Source organism: Aphelocoma coerulescens, chromosome 11 (assembly GCF_041296385.1).
Source record: "Aphelocoma coerulescens isolate FSJ_1873_10779 chromosome 11, UR_Acoe_1.0, whole genome shotgun sequence".
NCBI lineage: Eukaryota > Metazoa > Chordata > Aves > Passeriformes > Corvidae > Aphelocoma > Aphelocoma coerulescens.
In genome coordinates this window covers 1,645,218-1,660,803 of record NC_091025.1, presented here as the reverse complement: position 1 = coordinate 1,660,803, position 15,586 = coordinate 1,645,218, and the positions used below count along the sequence as shown (strand labels likewise).

The 15,586-nt window shown below is 62.0% G+C and overlaps 4 protein-coding genes across 5 annotated transcripts; 1 reads left to right on the top strand and 3 right to left on the bottom strand.

The window, feature by feature from the left end:
• Positions 1-83: 83 nt before the first annotated feature.
• Positions 84-2,717, top strand: IL17C (interleukin 17C). Its single transcript, XM_069027265.1, has 3 exons — positions 84-98; positions 1,035-1,348; positions 1,464-2,717. The coding sequence occupies exons 1-3, from the start codon at positions 84-86 to the stop codon at positions 1,711-1,713; spliced, it is 579 nt and encodes a 192-aa protein (XP_068883366.1). The 3' UTR covers positions 1,714-2,717.
• Positions 2,718-2,797: 80 nt separating this feature from the next.
• On the bottom strand, positions 2,798-6,188 carry CYBA (cytochrome b-245 alpha chain). The gene is made up of 6 exons (XM_069026630.1): positions 5,535-6,188; positions 4,742-4,811; positions 4,435-4,509; positions 4,176-4,259; positions 4,021-4,102; positions 2,798-3,747 (listed from the first exon to the last, which is right to left on the bottom strand). The coding sequence occupies exons 1-6, from the start codon at positions 5,590-5,592 to the stop codon at positions 3,568-3,570; spliced, it is 549 nt and encodes a 182-aa protein (XP_068882731.1). The 5' UTR covers positions 5,593-6,188; the 3' UTR covers positions 2,798-3,567.
• An 85-nt stretch (positions 6,189-6,273) lies between these two features.
• On the bottom strand, positions 6,274-9,391 carry MVD (mevalonate diphosphate decarboxylase). The gene is made up of 10 exons (XM_069026629.1): positions 9,286-9,391; positions 8,859-8,929; positions 8,655-8,769; positions 8,444-8,587; positions 7,922-8,121; positions 7,762-7,836; positions 7,292-7,510; positions 7,099-7,214; positions 6,911-7,019; positions 6,274-6,531 (listed from the first exon to the last, which is right to left on the bottom strand). The coding sequence occupies exons 1-10, from the start codon at positions 9,353-9,355 to the stop codon at positions 6,451-6,453; spliced, it is 1,200 nt and encodes a 399-aa protein (XP_068882730.1). The 5' UTR covers positions 9,356-9,391; the 3' UTR covers positions 6,274-6,450.
• Positions 9,392-9,891: 500 nt separating this feature from the next.
• Positions 9,892-15,536, bottom strand: RNF166 (ring finger protein 166). Of its 2 annotated transcripts, none has more exons than XM_069026950.1 (6): positions 15,355-15,536; positions 14,539-14,695; positions 14,041-14,153; positions 13,643-13,757; positions 12,801-12,908; positions 9,892-12,019 (listed from the first exon to the last, which is right to left on the bottom strand). In XM_069026950.1, exons 1-6 carry the CDS (start codon positions 15,525-15,527, stop codon positions 11,954-11,956), a joined length of 732 nt encoding a protein of 243 aa, XP_068883051.1. In that variant the 5' UTR covers positions 15,528-15,536; the 3' UTR covers positions 9,892-11,953. The 2 variants fall into 2 exon arrangements, 1 of the variants encoding a protein (XP_068883051.1); XR_011154469.1 differs by lacking the exon at positions 9,892-12,019 and adding an exon at positions 13,191-13,361 and having other exon boundaries at positions 12,826-12,908.
• Positions 15,537-15,586: the final 50 nt, after the last annotated feature.

Here is a 15,586-nt window from a genome sequence, read left to right as displayed (position 1 = left end):
ATATAAATATATATATGTGTGTGTATTCTCTCTGTATATATGTATACATACATATATATAAATATATATGTGTGTTTATACGTATGTGCACAGCATGTGTGAGTGTGCAGGACATTGTGTGCGTCCGTGCATGCATGTACATGAGTGTGCTATTTTTCTAGGGGTGGGATACACCCCTACAAATATAGATATAGATATAGATATATAGGGATAGAGAGAGAGAAATAAATATAGTTATAGAGATATAGTGATATAGACATATATATATATAAAGATATAGATAGAGATAGCGATGACAAAGATAGAGATAATATATTTTGCTAGATGTAGATATACATATACATGTGTATCATATACATAGAGAGAGAGATAAAGGTAAATACAGATATATAAATATCTAGATATAGAGATACAGAGAGATTCAGAGATGATAGATATCTACTTACAGATAAAAAGATAGATACTATATATAGACGTATAGATTGTACATACAGAGACATATAAAAATAGGTATATAGAGATATATAGGTGATAGATGATAGATGATAGATAGATATAGATGATATAGATGATATAGATATAGATATAGATATAGATATAGATATAGATATAGATATAGATATAGATATAGATATAGATATAGATATCGATATCGATATCGATATAGATATAGATGATAGATAGATAGATATAGATATAGATATAGATAGATGATAGATGATAGATGGATAGATAGAGATAGAGAGATAGAGAGAGAGAGAGAGAGAGAGATAGATAGATAGATAGATAGATAGATAGATAGATAGATAGATAGATAGATAGATAGATGATAGATGGGTGATATATAGATCTATAGACACACACATGCCCGCCCCCCAGGTGCCGTGGGGGTGCACACTGACATTTTGGGGAGGGCTGTGCTGGGTCCCTTCCCGTCAAACCCCCCTGGCTGGGTGCGACTGTCCCTGTGGGTGTCCCTGGGGCTGTGTGCCTGTCCCCGCGGCTCTCGCTGACGCTCTGTGCTGTCCCCACAGGGCTGGCTGGGTGCCCTGGCCCTGCTGGCGGCGCTGGGGCAGTGCCGGGCGCTGCGGCGGCCCGCGGGCGGCTCTGCCCACTCGCCCGTGCGCTGCTACAGCGGGGCCGAGCTGGAGGACGAGCCCCCGGCGCAGCTGCTGGGCCGCAGCCTGCGCTGGGACCGCCACGTCCCGGTGCAGCTGGTGCCGGCGCTGGAGCGGCTGGAAGCCCGGCGGCTGCGGCGGCACCGCCCGCACGCCTGCCCCGCGCTGTCCCTGCGCGCCGGGCTCCGCAGCGAGCCCCACGAGCGCTCCATCTCCCCGTGGCGCTACCGGTGAGTGCCCGCCGCGCCCCGACACCTCGGCTGTCCCTTCCCCGCCCTTTCCACCGGCTGATCCCAGTCGGGAAGAGCCGGTGGCACAAGGGAAGGTGTCGCCGTGTCCCCGCAGCATCGACGAGGACGAGAACCGCTACCCGCGCAAGCTGGCCTTCGCCGAGTGCCTGTGCAGCGGCTGCGTGGACGTGAAGACCGGCCGGGAGACGACGTCGCTCAACTCGGTGACCATCCACCAGACCATGCTGGTGCTGCGGCGCAAGCCCTGCCCGCGGCCCGCGGGGCTGGGGCTGGTCGCGCTGGAGGTGGATTACATCCGAGTGCCCGTGGGCTGCACCTGCGTCCTGCCCCGCACGGCGCGCTGAGCCCGCGCCGCCCCGAAGCGTGACCGTGTCACCGCCCGGCCCCCGCCCGTGCTTGTTTTAGAGCACCCGACCCCGCCAGGGTGTCCCCTCCCCTCGTTATTTATGAGTTATTTATAAGCCTTGCTGCCGGGGGGCTTTTTGTACCCCCTATTTATTGCTGACCCCCGGCCACGGCTGCGACTCCGGGGCCAGCATCGCCTCACGGTGCTCGAGGCCCCCCCGGCCGGACCCTGTGAGCGCTGCCCTGGCGCTCGCTGGTTATTTATTCCCCCTAAAAAAGCTATTTATTGTCTCCTCTCTAGTGCTATTTAATGCTGCAAATAAAAGCCAACAACCCCTGGCACAGTCCTTGCTCTGTTCCCAGCCAGGGCACGGGGATGTTGGGAATTGGGGCACAGGGATAGAGGCACACGCATGGGCAATGCCCAGCTGTGGGACACCCCTCAGCCCCTGCACGGTGGGCAGAGCACCAGTGAACCCAGTGCAGCAGGGCAGGATGAACTGGGAGGTGATGGGGAGGGCGGCAGGGCACAGGGGTGCCCCACACCCCCAGCCCCAGGGGGGACCCAGCCCTGGCACCCCGACACCCACACCTTTCCCATGGCTCTGCCCCCAGGCACCACAGCCCACGGACCTGCTGCCACCTGCCAGTGCCACCCCGCCTGTGCTGGCAGCAGCTGGGGGGGCCCTGGGACACCTGCACCCCCCAAGGAATGTGTGGGGAGGGGGCAGAGGAGGACCTGGAGCAGCTGCTGATCCCACTGGGATCAAGGATCTGGCACCTGCATCACACCAGGATGGGACTGGGGAGGGAAATGCTCCCCACATTCCATGCTGGGGGTTATCCCAGGTTTTGGGGGCTCCTTTGGGACTCACTGTGCAGCTCCAGTGTGGGGCCCTCCCAGTTCCATCCCACTGCTGGGTCCATGAGGATTTTGGGAAGGGGCCCTGCAATGGCTGCACTCTGCACATCCCCATCCCGGGTTTGCCCATAATCGCACCGTTTGTCCTCAAAACACGTCCCCAGTGCTGTCCCAGCTGCCCCAGGAGGCTCCCCCCTGGAGCAGGAGGCAGGGGCAGCCAGTGCCTTTCCTAATTTTTATTGCAGCTGCGGAAGTGACAAAAACCAGGGAGAGCCGGAGCAGAGCTGCCTGATGCCCCCGGGGTGCTGGGGATTCCCTGAGGGCTGTGCTCCACAGGGATTTGGGGATTCCTGGGGAACTGGGGGCTGCTTGGAGAGCTGGGACTCTCAGGGAGTGGAGCATGCCCAGGGATTTGGGGTTTCCCAGGAGCTGAGGAGCCCCTGGAAACAGGAGACTCACAAGGAGCTGAGCATCCCCAAGGATTTGGGGATCTTCAGGAGCTGGGAAGCCATTGGGGGCTGCAGACCCCATAGGAAGCTGAACATCCTTGGGGATTTGGGGATGTCCACGAGCGGGGGAGTTCCTAGGAGCTGAAGACCCCATAGGGACTTGAGCATCCCCAGGGATTTGGGAATCTCCAGAAGCTGGGAAGCCCCAAGGGCTGGAAACCCCACAGGGAGCACCGCATCGCTGGGAATTTGGGAGCTGCGCTTCTATGGGGATTTGGGGATCCCTGGAGCTGGAGACCCTAGAGGAAGACAGAGATCCTACAAAGAGCAGAGCATCACTGGGAATTTGGGAATCCCTTGAGCGGCTGGGGAGCCCAGGGGGAACTGATGATCCCAGGGGTTTGAGCATCACCAGGAGGTGGGGACCCACCAAGGAGCTGAGCACCCCCAAGGTTTTGGGGATCCCCAGGAGCCTGGGGTGGATCTGGGAGCAGCTGGGAAGCAGGAGCGGGAGCAGGGCAGCAGGGCAGGAGGATCCCCCGTTATTCCACCTCCACAGGGATGGGGTTCTCCTGCCCCCCCACCTCCGGCTGCTTCTTGCGGGCGTCGGTGGGGGGCCGGGGCGGAGGGTTGCTGGGGGGCTGCTTGATGGTGCCCCCCACCTGTGGCCGCTCCCGGGGCTTCTGCTCGATGGGTCTCCACTCCTCCCCTCGAACTGCGGCCTGTGGGATCGGGAATAGTGCCAAGGAACAACCCTCGCCCCAAAAAGGGGCTGTTTGGGGCAGGGAAAGCACAGCTGGGACCAGAATCGGGGGAGGAGGATGTGACCACCTGTCCACACCTCCCACCCCGATTGGGATGGGGTTTTCCTGCAGCTCAGTCTGGGAAAGCTCTTGGAATTCACATAGGAGTACTAGTCCATGGGTTTAAGGGTATCCTCCTCCTCTCAGCCCCCCAAAGCCCCCCAAAGCCCCCCAAAGCCCCTCAGCACTCACCAGCAGGTAGATGCCACTGGCGATGCCCAGGCAGACGGTGCCCAGGATGGTGGAGAGGAGGAAACCGGCAGGGACAGCCAGGCTGTGAGAGAGATTTGGGGTTCAGAGGGGGTTTGGGAACCCAGCCCCCAGTCCCGACCCCGCATCCCACTCACGCGGCGTGGAGGATGGCTCGGATGTAGTAATTCCTGGTGAGGGGCCCAAGCAGCTTCACCACGGCTGTCAGGTACTTCTGGCCACTGCAGGGTGACATCGGGGGGGTCACACGAGGTGTCCCCACCCAGGGACCCCAATCTCTGCAAGGATCACCCCAAGGAACCCACCCGTGGCTCTGCTCCCAGCCCACCGCTCCCACATCCCTGTGTTTGGGGGGTACCAGGAGCTCCAGGGCTGCAGGGGGGACACACCACTCACCACCTCTCCATGGTGGAGCCCTTTTTCCGCCTGCTCCTGGGATACTCGAGCAGGCAGACCAGGACGCCTGCCGCGCTGCCGGGGGGGTCAAGGAAAGGCGGGATCGGACCGGGAATAGCCCCAAGGAACAACCCACATCCCAAAAAGGGGCTGTGTGGGGCAGGGAAAGCACAGCTGGGACCAGGGTGGGGAGATGAGGATGTGACCGACCCCCGACCCCCCTCCCCTCCCCCGTCCGCGCCTCCCACCCCGATGAGGACGGGGTTTTCCCGCAGCCCAGCCCCGGGAATGCTGTCGGGAAGGATACATGGAATACGCCGCGAAGTACCAGCCCTTGAACTGCCCCGCCACGGCCACGATCCCGCCCGTCAGCAGGACTGCGGGAACAGCCGGGATGGGGGAATGCTGCCGGGACACGGCCCCCAGGCCAAGATACCGACCCCCAAACCAGGATACAACCCCCCAAACCAACATACAAACCCTCAACCTGGGATACAGCTCCCAAAAGCGGGAATACAACCCCTAACTCAGGATATGGCACCCCAACCTCGGGATACCACCCGCCAACATGGGATACAGCCTCCCGCAAACCCCAAACCCGGCACTATGGCCCTGGGGACTCTGGCAGGCGGGACCCCCTGGATTCAGGGAAGGCAACTGGGGGGTTCCATGGCCACAAGGACTCCAACATGTGGAATGCCGGGGAGATGCTGCGTGCGGGACCCCCTGGATTCAGGGAATTCCAAGGCCCTGGGGGGAGGTTTTCGGCCCCGTGGCGGGAGGAAGAGGAGAGCGGAGGAGGAGCTGAATGAACCGAGGAAGAGAGGGCAGAGGAGGAAGAGAAAAGGAGGAAGCGGAGGTTCCAGCCCCGCTGGGACAGGACTTCCCGGCCGTCCCCGGCACCTCCCGCCTGCACCCCCCGGTCGGTGGGACCGGGACCCGCCCCATCCGCCGGGGCTGTGTCTGGGGGCACCCCCGGCGCTCAGCATCCCCTCCCTGGGCTCAGCATTTCCAGCCCGTCGGCCGCTCATTCCCTCCAGTGCCCCGGCACCCTCTGAAGTGCCCGGTCCTCCCCAGCCCCCCGTGCCCCCCGCACTCACTGAGCCCGGCGGCGAGCGCTTGCTCGTTCGCCCACATGGCCCACTCGATCTGCCCCATGGCCCGCACCGGAGCCGGCCGGCCCGAGCGCCTTCGGCTGCTCCCGGTTCCGCTCGGCTCGGTCCGAGCGGGTTCGGCTGCTCCCGGCCCGGTCGGGTTCGGCTCAGCCGAGCGGGTTCGGCCCGCTGTGCCCGACGGAGTTCGGCTGGTCCCGGCGCCGCTGGGCCCGGCCCGTCCCGGTTCGGCTCCGCTCGGCCGGTCCCGACCCGGAAGGCGGGCGCGGCGTTACCACCGCCGGCCACGCCCTCCTCACACTGACCGCGCCTCCTTCCCGCAGGCCACGCCCCCGCGGGGACACGGGACACGTGCGGGGACAAGGATGGCGCGGAGGGACAGCATCAGCCCCATCCAGGGGGACAGGACCAGCCCCAGAGGGGACATCTGAGGGACACGGGACAGGATCAGTCCTGCAAGGGACAGGGAGGGGACAGGGATGTGGGATGTGCAAGGGACAGGGACCATGTGGAAGGACAGGATCAGCCCCAGCAGTGACAACTTGGGGACATACGGGACAGGAGATGTCCCACAAGGGACACGAGGGGACAGGGGTCATGTGGGGTGACAGGGCTGTGCAGAGGGATAGGATCAGCACCAGGGACCGTCCCCAGCTCCTGCCCCCCACTTCGGCTGGTGCTGTTCCCCCCCAGCACCACACACAGAACCCAACACCCCAAAACAGCACTGGAGCCAGGAACCCTCTATTTCCTTACAGAAGAGTAAAAACCAGCCCTGGGGTCATATCCTGCCCCAGGGCTGGGGACAGCTTTGCAGCAGGCCTGGCTCAGGGTCCTGAGGCCCACTGGTGGCACCGGCAGAGCCCCCCTGGCGTGTCTCGGCTGTCCCAGGGTGTCACCGGGGTCAGGCACGGCTCCGGGGCAGCCCATCCGCTCCCAGGAGGTGCTGGCTGGGATCATCCACGAGCTGGGGACCAGGGCCGGGCTGTGGGGCAGAACATGAGTCAGGGACACCAGGGAGCCCCACTCCCTCCAGGGTCCCCCCTGGTGCAGTTGGGGGAAGCTCTGGGCCCCACGGACCCCAAAAGGTCACCCGATGGGTTGTGCCAGAGGGAGCATGTCCAGGAATGTCCTGCACACCCACCTGGGGATGGGGACAGGGATGGGGTCCCACACACACCCTTGGGGATGTAGACAGGGTGCTACACACTCTGCTAGGAATGGGGACAGGGATGGGGCCCTGGACACCCCTGGGGACAAGAATGGGGTCCCGCCACCCCCTCGGGGCCAGGGACAGGGTCAGAGCCTCCCCACAGAGGCTGTGTGCCCCCCATCACACTCCCCCAGCCCCCGCTGCCCCTCACCTTGGTGTGCAGGATATACTGGACAGCCCCCGGCACCGGCTCAGTGACCACGGCGGCCACCAGCTCCTGCGACAGCGCGGCCGAGCCCACGGGCAGCCCCCGGACGAACCTGTGGCACGGCAAATGCTCAGTCCCCGCGGCCCCACCACCCCCCAGGCCTCCCCCAGTAAGAAGTGAGATTCCCTTACTGGTCCCCGTTGGTGGCGGGGGGGAAGCTGCGCCTCACCACCTCCACGAACTCGGCCACGGCGTCGGCCAGCGCGAAGATGACGGCGTTGGGGCCAGCGTCGAAGGTGTAGGCAACCTGCGGCAGCATTGGGGGGGACATGGGGACCTGGGGAAGGCCACGGTGCCGTGCCACCCCCGGGGCACTGCTGGTACCTTGGTGTGGCCGTGGTGGGCGTTGTAGCGGTGTGCCAGCGCGATGATGTGGCGCGACAGGTCGGTGAGGTAGAAGATGGGCGGGAAGGTGTCGAGGCAGGTGGCGTGGAACTGGTTGCTGTCCCTCATGGCCAGCTGGCCGAAGCCCTCGAAGTCCCGCTCCCGGATGTGCCGCATCATCTGGGCCAGGCGCTCCGGGACCACCACCTCTGCCCGGTGCTGCCACGGCATGGGGGTCACCATCAGTCCAGTTCGGTGACACCCACGGCAGGTGGGTTGTGGTCAATCACCCCAAATCCGTGACAATCACAGCACACAGGTTGTGGCCACCCCAGTTTGGTGGCATCCATGGCAGATGGGTCACAGTTACTCCGATTTGGTGACACCCACAGCACTGTGACCCTTTGGCTGTCACTCCACACCCTTCTGCCCCATTCCAAGGGAACAGGACAAGTCCCGTGTCCCCATACCTTCAGCAGGGGACTGGTCTCCACACTGGTCTGCATCCCCACCGTGCTGCCCATTGGCTTCTTCTCCCCACTGACCTGGTGGGACACAGACAGTGGGACACGGCCCCTCCTGAGCCCCCTGAGTCCCAAATCCCACCCAAATCCCCTCCCAGCCCCTCACCACCAGGATGAGGACGCGGAGCTCCGGCCAGTGTGTCTCGGGGGCTACTTGGAGGGCCAGGCTGTCGGTGCCATCGGGGCGCTCCCCGCGCTGCCACTGCACGAAGCCCCCGAACATGCTGCGGCAGGCGCTGCCCGAGCCCCGCCGGGCCACCTCCGACAGCTCCTCCTCCACGCCATAGAGCCGGGCCAGTGCCGACACTGCGGGGACAAGCAGAGGGGACACCCCTGTCACCCCTCCCGGTGCTACCACAGAGCCGGGCCAGCCGGAGCACAAACAGAGGGGACACCCCAGCCATCCCCGTCACCCTCTCCCAGCGCCCTCCGTGCCACACTGCCACATGCAGGTCACACATCAGAGGAGTGGGACACTCCTGTCACCCCCCTTCCAGTGCCCATCACACAGCCACAGGCAGGACACAGGTCACAGCCAGGGGAAACCCCTATCACCCCTCCCAGCACCAAGGAGGGGACAAATCAGAGCTGGGACACCCCCCAGGCCAGTGCCCCGTCCCACACGCACCCAGGCAGGCGTAGCCGGCGGCGGACGAGGCGAGCCCGGCGGCGGTGGGGAAGTTGTTCTCGGAGGCGATGTGGATTTTGTAGGAAAGGCTGAGCGCGGCCGTGTCCTCACTGCCCCCGCGGCGCTTCCGGGCCAGGCGCCGCACTGGGGGGACAGCAGGGTCAGGGGACAGCGGGGACAGCGGGGACACCCCCGGGCAGGGGACGCTCACCCTCGCGCAGACAGGCCTGGACCCGCGGGTGCCCCACGTCCACCTCCTTCCCGTTGAGCCACAGCCGATCCTCCGTGAAATCCCGGCTGGCGGCCGCTGTCGTGGTGGTCTTGAGCTGTGGGGAGAGAGGGAAAGGGCTCAGCACCCCCGGACACGGCTGGGGGGCTGATCCTAAACCGGATCCTGATCCAGATCCTGACCCACCTGGTCCTGGTGCAGCGTCACGCTCAGGGAGGAGTTGATGGGCAGGATGAGGTCGGTGTCACGCTTGCCCCCTGCAAGAGAGCACAGCATGGCACGGCTCGGAATGGCCTGGAGTGGCATAGCGCAGCTTGGAATGGCACGGCACGGCTAGGAATGGCACGGAACAGCTTGGAACGGCACTGACGGACACAGCAAAGCGTGGCATAACAGCGCTTGGCATGGCATGGAACAGCTTGGAATGGCAGGGTACGGCTAGGAATGGCACGGCAAGCAAGGACACAGTGCAGCACGGCCTGGCCCGGCACGGTGTCACCTGTCACGGCACAGCCGGCACCGTCCGGAACCTGTGCCCCGCGTACCCCGCGTACAGGTGCCAAGCCCGCCCCCGCCCCGTGCCGGTCCCGCGGCCGGTGTCCCGGGCACTCACAGTACTTGATGACGGCGATGTTCACGGGGGCCGTGCAAGTGGCCATGGCCAGCGCGCGCTCCGCCGCCATCGCCGCCGCCTCAGCCCGCCGGCCTCGGGCCCCGCCCCCGCGCCACGCACGTGACCGTGGCCTGCGGCGGATCCCGCCCCGCCATTGGTCGAGGGAGCAACGCCCGGTTCCCAACAGCCAATGGCAGCGATCGGACCACGGGCGGCCCCGCCCCCTGAGGGCGCTGGGCTGGGCCTGCGGGGCGCCATTTTTGAATGGGGCAAGAAGTGCGCATGCGCAGACGCTGCCGGTGCTGCCGGTACCGTCCTGGTTCTGCTCCCGGTACCGCTCCCGGTTCTGCCCCCGGTACCACTCCCACTGCTCTCCAGCACCCCACTGCCCCGGTGCTACCCAGTGCCCTCGGTATCCCCAGTCCCCCCAGTGCATCACCTCTCCCAGTTACCCCAGCACACCTCCAGTGCTCCCAGTAGCTCCAGTGCTCCCGAACTCCCCAAAACCTTCACAGTCCAGCGCTCCAAACATCCCCAGTACTCCCGGAGTGCTCCCAGAGCCTTCAGAGTGCATCCCGTCAGTGCTTCCCCCTGGGGAGGCCAGGCGTGGATGAAACTGCCTTTATTGAGAAAAATGGTTTGCTACAAATACATCATCGAGTTAATTCTTCTTCAAAAAACAGGACGGCTCGTTAAAAGTTCTAATTATGCAAAAAAAGTGGGTGACACACTGGCGGGCACGGCCGGCGGGATCCCTGGCACAGCAGGATCCGTGGATCCACGGCACACAGGGATCCCTGGCACGGCCTGGTGTGGCCCCTCACACCCGGGGCCTTAAAGTGCTTTACAAAAGCAGCTCTTGCTGCCCCTGCTCTGCTTCTGTGGGGCAGAAAGGATAAGGAAAAGGAGGAAAGAGGGAAGGAGGCCGAGGTTAACAGTGCTGGCCCAAAAGCAGGGAGGTTGCTCCAGGAGCTGAGCGTCCCTGCTGAGCACAGGACAGGGAAAGCACCCGGGTCCCTCCTGGAAGATGCCAGTGTTCTCCATCCCACCAGGAACATCCTCCAGGTGCCAGCAATGCTGGGCAGGTAAGAGAAGATCCCATCCCTCCTCGCTAGCCTGGCTCCAGAAAGGGGAGCAGGGCAGCTCCAGCCCTTTCCCTGCCCTGCCAGGGGAGAGCACAGGGTTCCCTGCATGCTCCTCGTGGGGCTGCAGATCCCAAAATCATCATGAAAATCAAAATAAAAACCAAGCCAGTATTGCTAGAGCAGAGCTGGAGCGAGGTTTTGGATAAACCTCGGGAATTCCCCGAGCAGGGAGATGCAGAGGGGGATGCCCTGCAGCATGGCAGGTCTCAGGAATCACCCCCTCCCTCAGCTCCACCACTGGGAGCCTTGGGCTCGTCCCACAGACGGTGCCATCTCCCTGCCACCCTCTCCCAGCCCTCCAGAGACAACTCCACCAGCAGCAGGCAGGGCTGAGAGGAAGAGGACGGGGGGTGGACAAGTCACCAAGATGCTGTGGAGCACCTTGGATCAACAGTGCCCTACTCCCAGAGAGAGATTAGAAAAGGGGGATGCAATCCCTTATTTCTGGGGGGATAAGCAGCTCGGTGTTGAGCTGGGATCCCGCATGGACAGACATTCCACGGGCAACCAGCACCTGGATCCAATCCAGCTGATCTGTGCCGAGTGCCAGCGTGGCACAAGGACCCTGCCTGCTCCCTCACAGGCAGAGGAATTCTGGTGAGGAAAGGGAAAGGCCCAGAAACATCCAGGAGTGGCCCAGAAATATCCAGGAATGGCCCAGAGTGATCCCTGCACTTCCCCCCACCTCAGAGTCCGACCCGCCGCTCCGGGATCCAGCTCCTACTTCCTGCCCCATTCCCAATCCACGTGTTCATTTGCTTGGGTTATTTGTGTAAAAAATAAACTTTCTTAATAATGTTCCATAAAAATACTCTTGTCCCGGGTGCCGGATATTGCAGCGTGAAGAGGAACGGCTTCCGATCCCGCTCTAGAAAACGTGGAAAAGGCTTCGCGCCGCCTCGTGTAGAAAAACGCGAGCATTTGGTATCCCAAGAGCCGGTACAAAACGAGGAAGGGGAGGGTTTCCCTGGATGCTGGATGCCATCCTCGAGGGCTCCTCTGAACCACTGTTCAGTCTCATCCTGGGATTCAGGTGAAGGAGGCAGCTCCAGCCTCCGGCACGGCGGTCAGGACAGCCTGACATCTCTAGAAAAATCCTTGGAGAGTTTAAAAAAAGATGCTCCATGCTGCCTTCCTCCTTTTTAAAAGGATATGGCTGATTCCAATCCCAAATTAGGGTGTTTTGCATCCACTCTATCAGTTTCAGGTACCTATTCTGTTGCAACAGAGAGCAGGGACGAGTGTGCCAAGAAGCATCTAATCATAAACAGAACTGGACACAGGGATGTGCTCCCAACACGGATATGAAATGCCCATCCAAGGACTGATCCCAGCCCTGCGGCGCCAGCTCCTCTCTCCAAAGGTCTCTGCTCACTCACTGTGACACTGAAGAGGCTCCACCTTCTTAAACAAGGTGGGATTTGCCCGGAGAGCAGCAGGAACAGAGGCAGCAGCGGGGCTCCGGAGGGCTCCGTGGGTCCCGGAGTGTGCAAAAGGAGCCAGGGCAGGGACAGGGATCAGCCTCAGTTCTCGGAGAGGGACAGAGCCAGGGCCGCCTGCAACGCTGCCTCCTCATCGATGTTGTAATCCTGAAAATCAAGCAGGAGAGCTCAGGAGAGCTGGCACAGCCAGGGCATGCTGTCCCCATGGAGCCCTGCCTGCTCCCGGTTGTGCCATGGAGCCTCCATTCCTCTGGCACTCACATCCCAGGAATGCCACCCGTGCTCTTTGGGGTGTCCTTTGTGCCCACATCCCTCTCCTGTCTGGAATCTCACACCTGGCAGGAGGGATGGAACAGGCCCACACAAGCTGAAGCCAAAGGGTGAAGCTTTCTAGCAAGGCCAGGGTTTTTTCCAGAGCTCCAGGTCGGGTTTATCCAACACCACAAGTCCTGAAGTCGGATGTTCCTCTGTTAATGGCTGCAGGTTCTTTTCCCTGACATCTATCCAATGAAAGCATCCCCTGAGGCCAAGGCCAAGCCATCACAGATGCTCCCCACACAGGAGGGGTCAGGGATCCCCCACATGCAGCAACCAGACCCCCCCAAACCCTGGGGCTGGGCTGGGCTGGTGACTCCCCTACTCCCAAAACCTCCAAGAAAAGGGGTTTTGTGTTAGAATTTCTCAGGGGAAGAGTTTAGTGGAACAACTCATTTTGTGGAGTGCAGGAACAATTCCCTCTCCTCCTGGTGCGTGAGGACACATGGGGTGGGGGAGTCTCACGGGTGGGACACGTGTGCCACCTGATTCCCGTGTCCCTATCCCAGCGGGATGGGCTGATCCCAGCACGGGAAGGGAAGGGCTGGTTTCACCTCCTGGCAAAGGACACACGGAGAGGGGTTCCCCTTCCTTGGCTGAGGGTCACACTCACCACGAAGGTGTCGTAGGAGAACTTGTGCCTGTGGAGCAGGTGCTGCAGGAAGTTGGCACTCTTGTAGCTGGGATCGCCCCAGGGCATGGCCGAGCACACCGGGCACACCTGCGGGGACAGGGACACGGAATGGTGGCACCTGCACAGGGACCTCCCAGACAGGTGAGTGGTGTCCCCCCCAACAGGCTCCAAGCCCTGTCCAGCCTGGCCTTGGACACTGCCAGGGATCCAGGGGCAGCCACAGCTGCTCTGGGCACCCTGTGCCAGGGCCTGCCCACCCTCACAGGGAAGGATTTCTCCTCAATATCCAACCCAAACCGACTCTCTGGCAGTTTGAATCCATTCCCCTTGTCCCATCACTCCAGGCCCTTGTCAACAGCCTCTCTCCACCTTTCCTGAAGGTCCTGGAAGGCCACAATTAGGTGTCCCTGAAGCTTCTCTTTTCCAGGCTGAACAATCCCAATTCTCTCAGCCTTTCCTCATGGCAGAGCTGCTCCATCCCTCTGATCAACTTGGTGATCTCCTCTGGAGTCGCTCCAACAGCTCCATGTCCTTCCTGTGCTGAAGATCCCAAATTCCCCACCTTGGTCAACCCAGAGGGAACAGGGAGAGGAAATCCAGCACCACCCAGTTTGCAGGAACAGGGGGATGGAGGCAGCTCATTCCAGGGAGCCTCTACCAAAGCAGAGACAGATCCCCAGCTCCCAGAGGGATTTAAACCAGCTGGAATGCTGGGAGCTGTGCTCCCACACACATCCATGCTGTGGCCTGGGATGCTGCAGCAGCTGGGCTGTGTTTGGATTGCCAGAGCTGTCCCAGACATCCCAGCAAGGCTCACTCACCACTTTGTTGGGGTCATTCCGGTGGTTTTCCATGCAGTGCTTCACCAGCTCCTGTTGGTCCAGGTTCCGGGCCCCGCAGTACGGACACACGAACGTGGAGCGGTTGGGAATGTTGCTGCAAAGAGCAAGGATGAGCTCAGACCCCCAGGGAAGGGGCTGGATTGACTCCTTCCACACAAACCCAGCAGTTCTGTGCCAGCAGAAACCAGCCCAGCCCCTTCCCACCCCAATTCCCTGCTTTGGTGGATCCTTCATCCCACGCCACGCTCTGAAACCCAGAGCAGCTGTGCCAGGAGGGAAAAGGTGCTGATCTTCCTCCCAGGGAAAGGCACAACACAGGCCTGGATTTTAGGGCATGCAAGGAAGGACATGTCTCCCCACCCGAGGCGCAGGAATACCTGGGAATAGGCTGGGATGTGGGGACAACTGGAACAAACTTGGGGCAGTTGGCCATCTGCTCCTGCACCTTGGCACAGGACGAGACGTGAGAGCGCATTTTGGCCAGGGTCACCTGGAGAAGGAGGACAAGGAACGTTCCTGGAGGTGCAGGAACACCTGTCAGGAGCCAGGACAAAGCTCCTGCCCTGGCTTTGCTCAGCTGAGGCGGGAGTGACCCCTGATCCACGTGGGATGACCCAGAGCAGTGGGAACGCTGCACCCGCCCGTCCTTCCTTGCAGGATGGAGATTTGGGGCTGCAGGGATCCCCAGGGGCTCTGTCCCTGTTCCCTGGCAGCAGAGCCCGGCCCACCCCGGCTGCCCCCTCCTGTCAGGGACTTGTGCAGAGCCACAAGGACCCCCCTGAGCCTCCTTTTCTCCAGGCTGAGCACCCCCAGACCCCTCCCTCTCTGGACACATTCCAGGGGAGGATGGGGAGAGAGAGGACAGGCAGCTTTACCTTCTTGCTGCAGCCTCTGCAGGGAGCCTTGTAGGACGAGAGCTGCTTCTCCACACTGGAAGCCTTCTCCACCTTTTTGGGGTCGAAGGGCACGCGGCAGAGCGGGCACAGCGGGGAGGGCACCTGCAGGCAGGGCTGCAGGCATTCCCCACAAAACCTGGGAGCACAGAGCGGCCCTGAGCACCCCGGGAACGGCAGGATCCCAGCGGGACACCCCTCGGGCTCCTCGGAACACCCCAAAACCCAGGGATCAGCGTCCCTACAGCGGGAAGGGGGAGGCTGGGAGGGTCCCCAAGGAGCTCCCTGCACGCACAGAAGATTCCACTGCTCCGAGGTGGGATTTGAAAGGAGCCAAACGAAGTCAGTGCTGAGGATCCAGGCCAGGCAGGAGCCTGGATCACCTCCTTCCAAGGTCCTTATATCCCCAGGAGCAAAGGAATCCAAGGGCTAAGGAATCCCAGCAGCCCAGAGGCGCCAAAGGACCCCCGTCCCCAAAATCCAATTATCCTGGCATTCCTGTCCCAACTGTGGGATGGAGAGGTGGGATGGGGATGCCAGTGTGGGATGGGATGAGGGTCCCAGTATTTGGCTGGGGGCGGAAGGCGGGTCCCGGTACCGGACGATTCCCGGGGTGGGCTGGGGGTCCCGGTACTTGATTGGGGGCGGGCTGGGGGTGCCGGTGCCGGCTGGGGTCACCGGGCAGAGAGCCCGCAAGGATCCCACGGCCAGGACAGCGCCCAGCGCTCGCGTCGCGCCCATCCCCGGGGCCGGCCCAGCCCGGGGGTCCCCGCCGCCCCCTCCCGAGCCCCGTCTCACGTGTGCCCGCAGCCCGCGATGCCGACGGCGCGGTGGAAAACCTCGAGGCAGATGGGACAGCTGAACTGCGCCTCCAGCGCCTCGGCCGCAGCCCCGGGCCCGGGGGCGGTGCGGGGGGGCCCGGCCGAGCCCTGCGGCCGCTGCGCCGCCGCCACCAGCAGGCTCCGGAACATGGCGGCGGCGGCGGCGGCCGGCGGGGCGGGCGCGACGTCATCGAGAGGCGCCGCGCGTC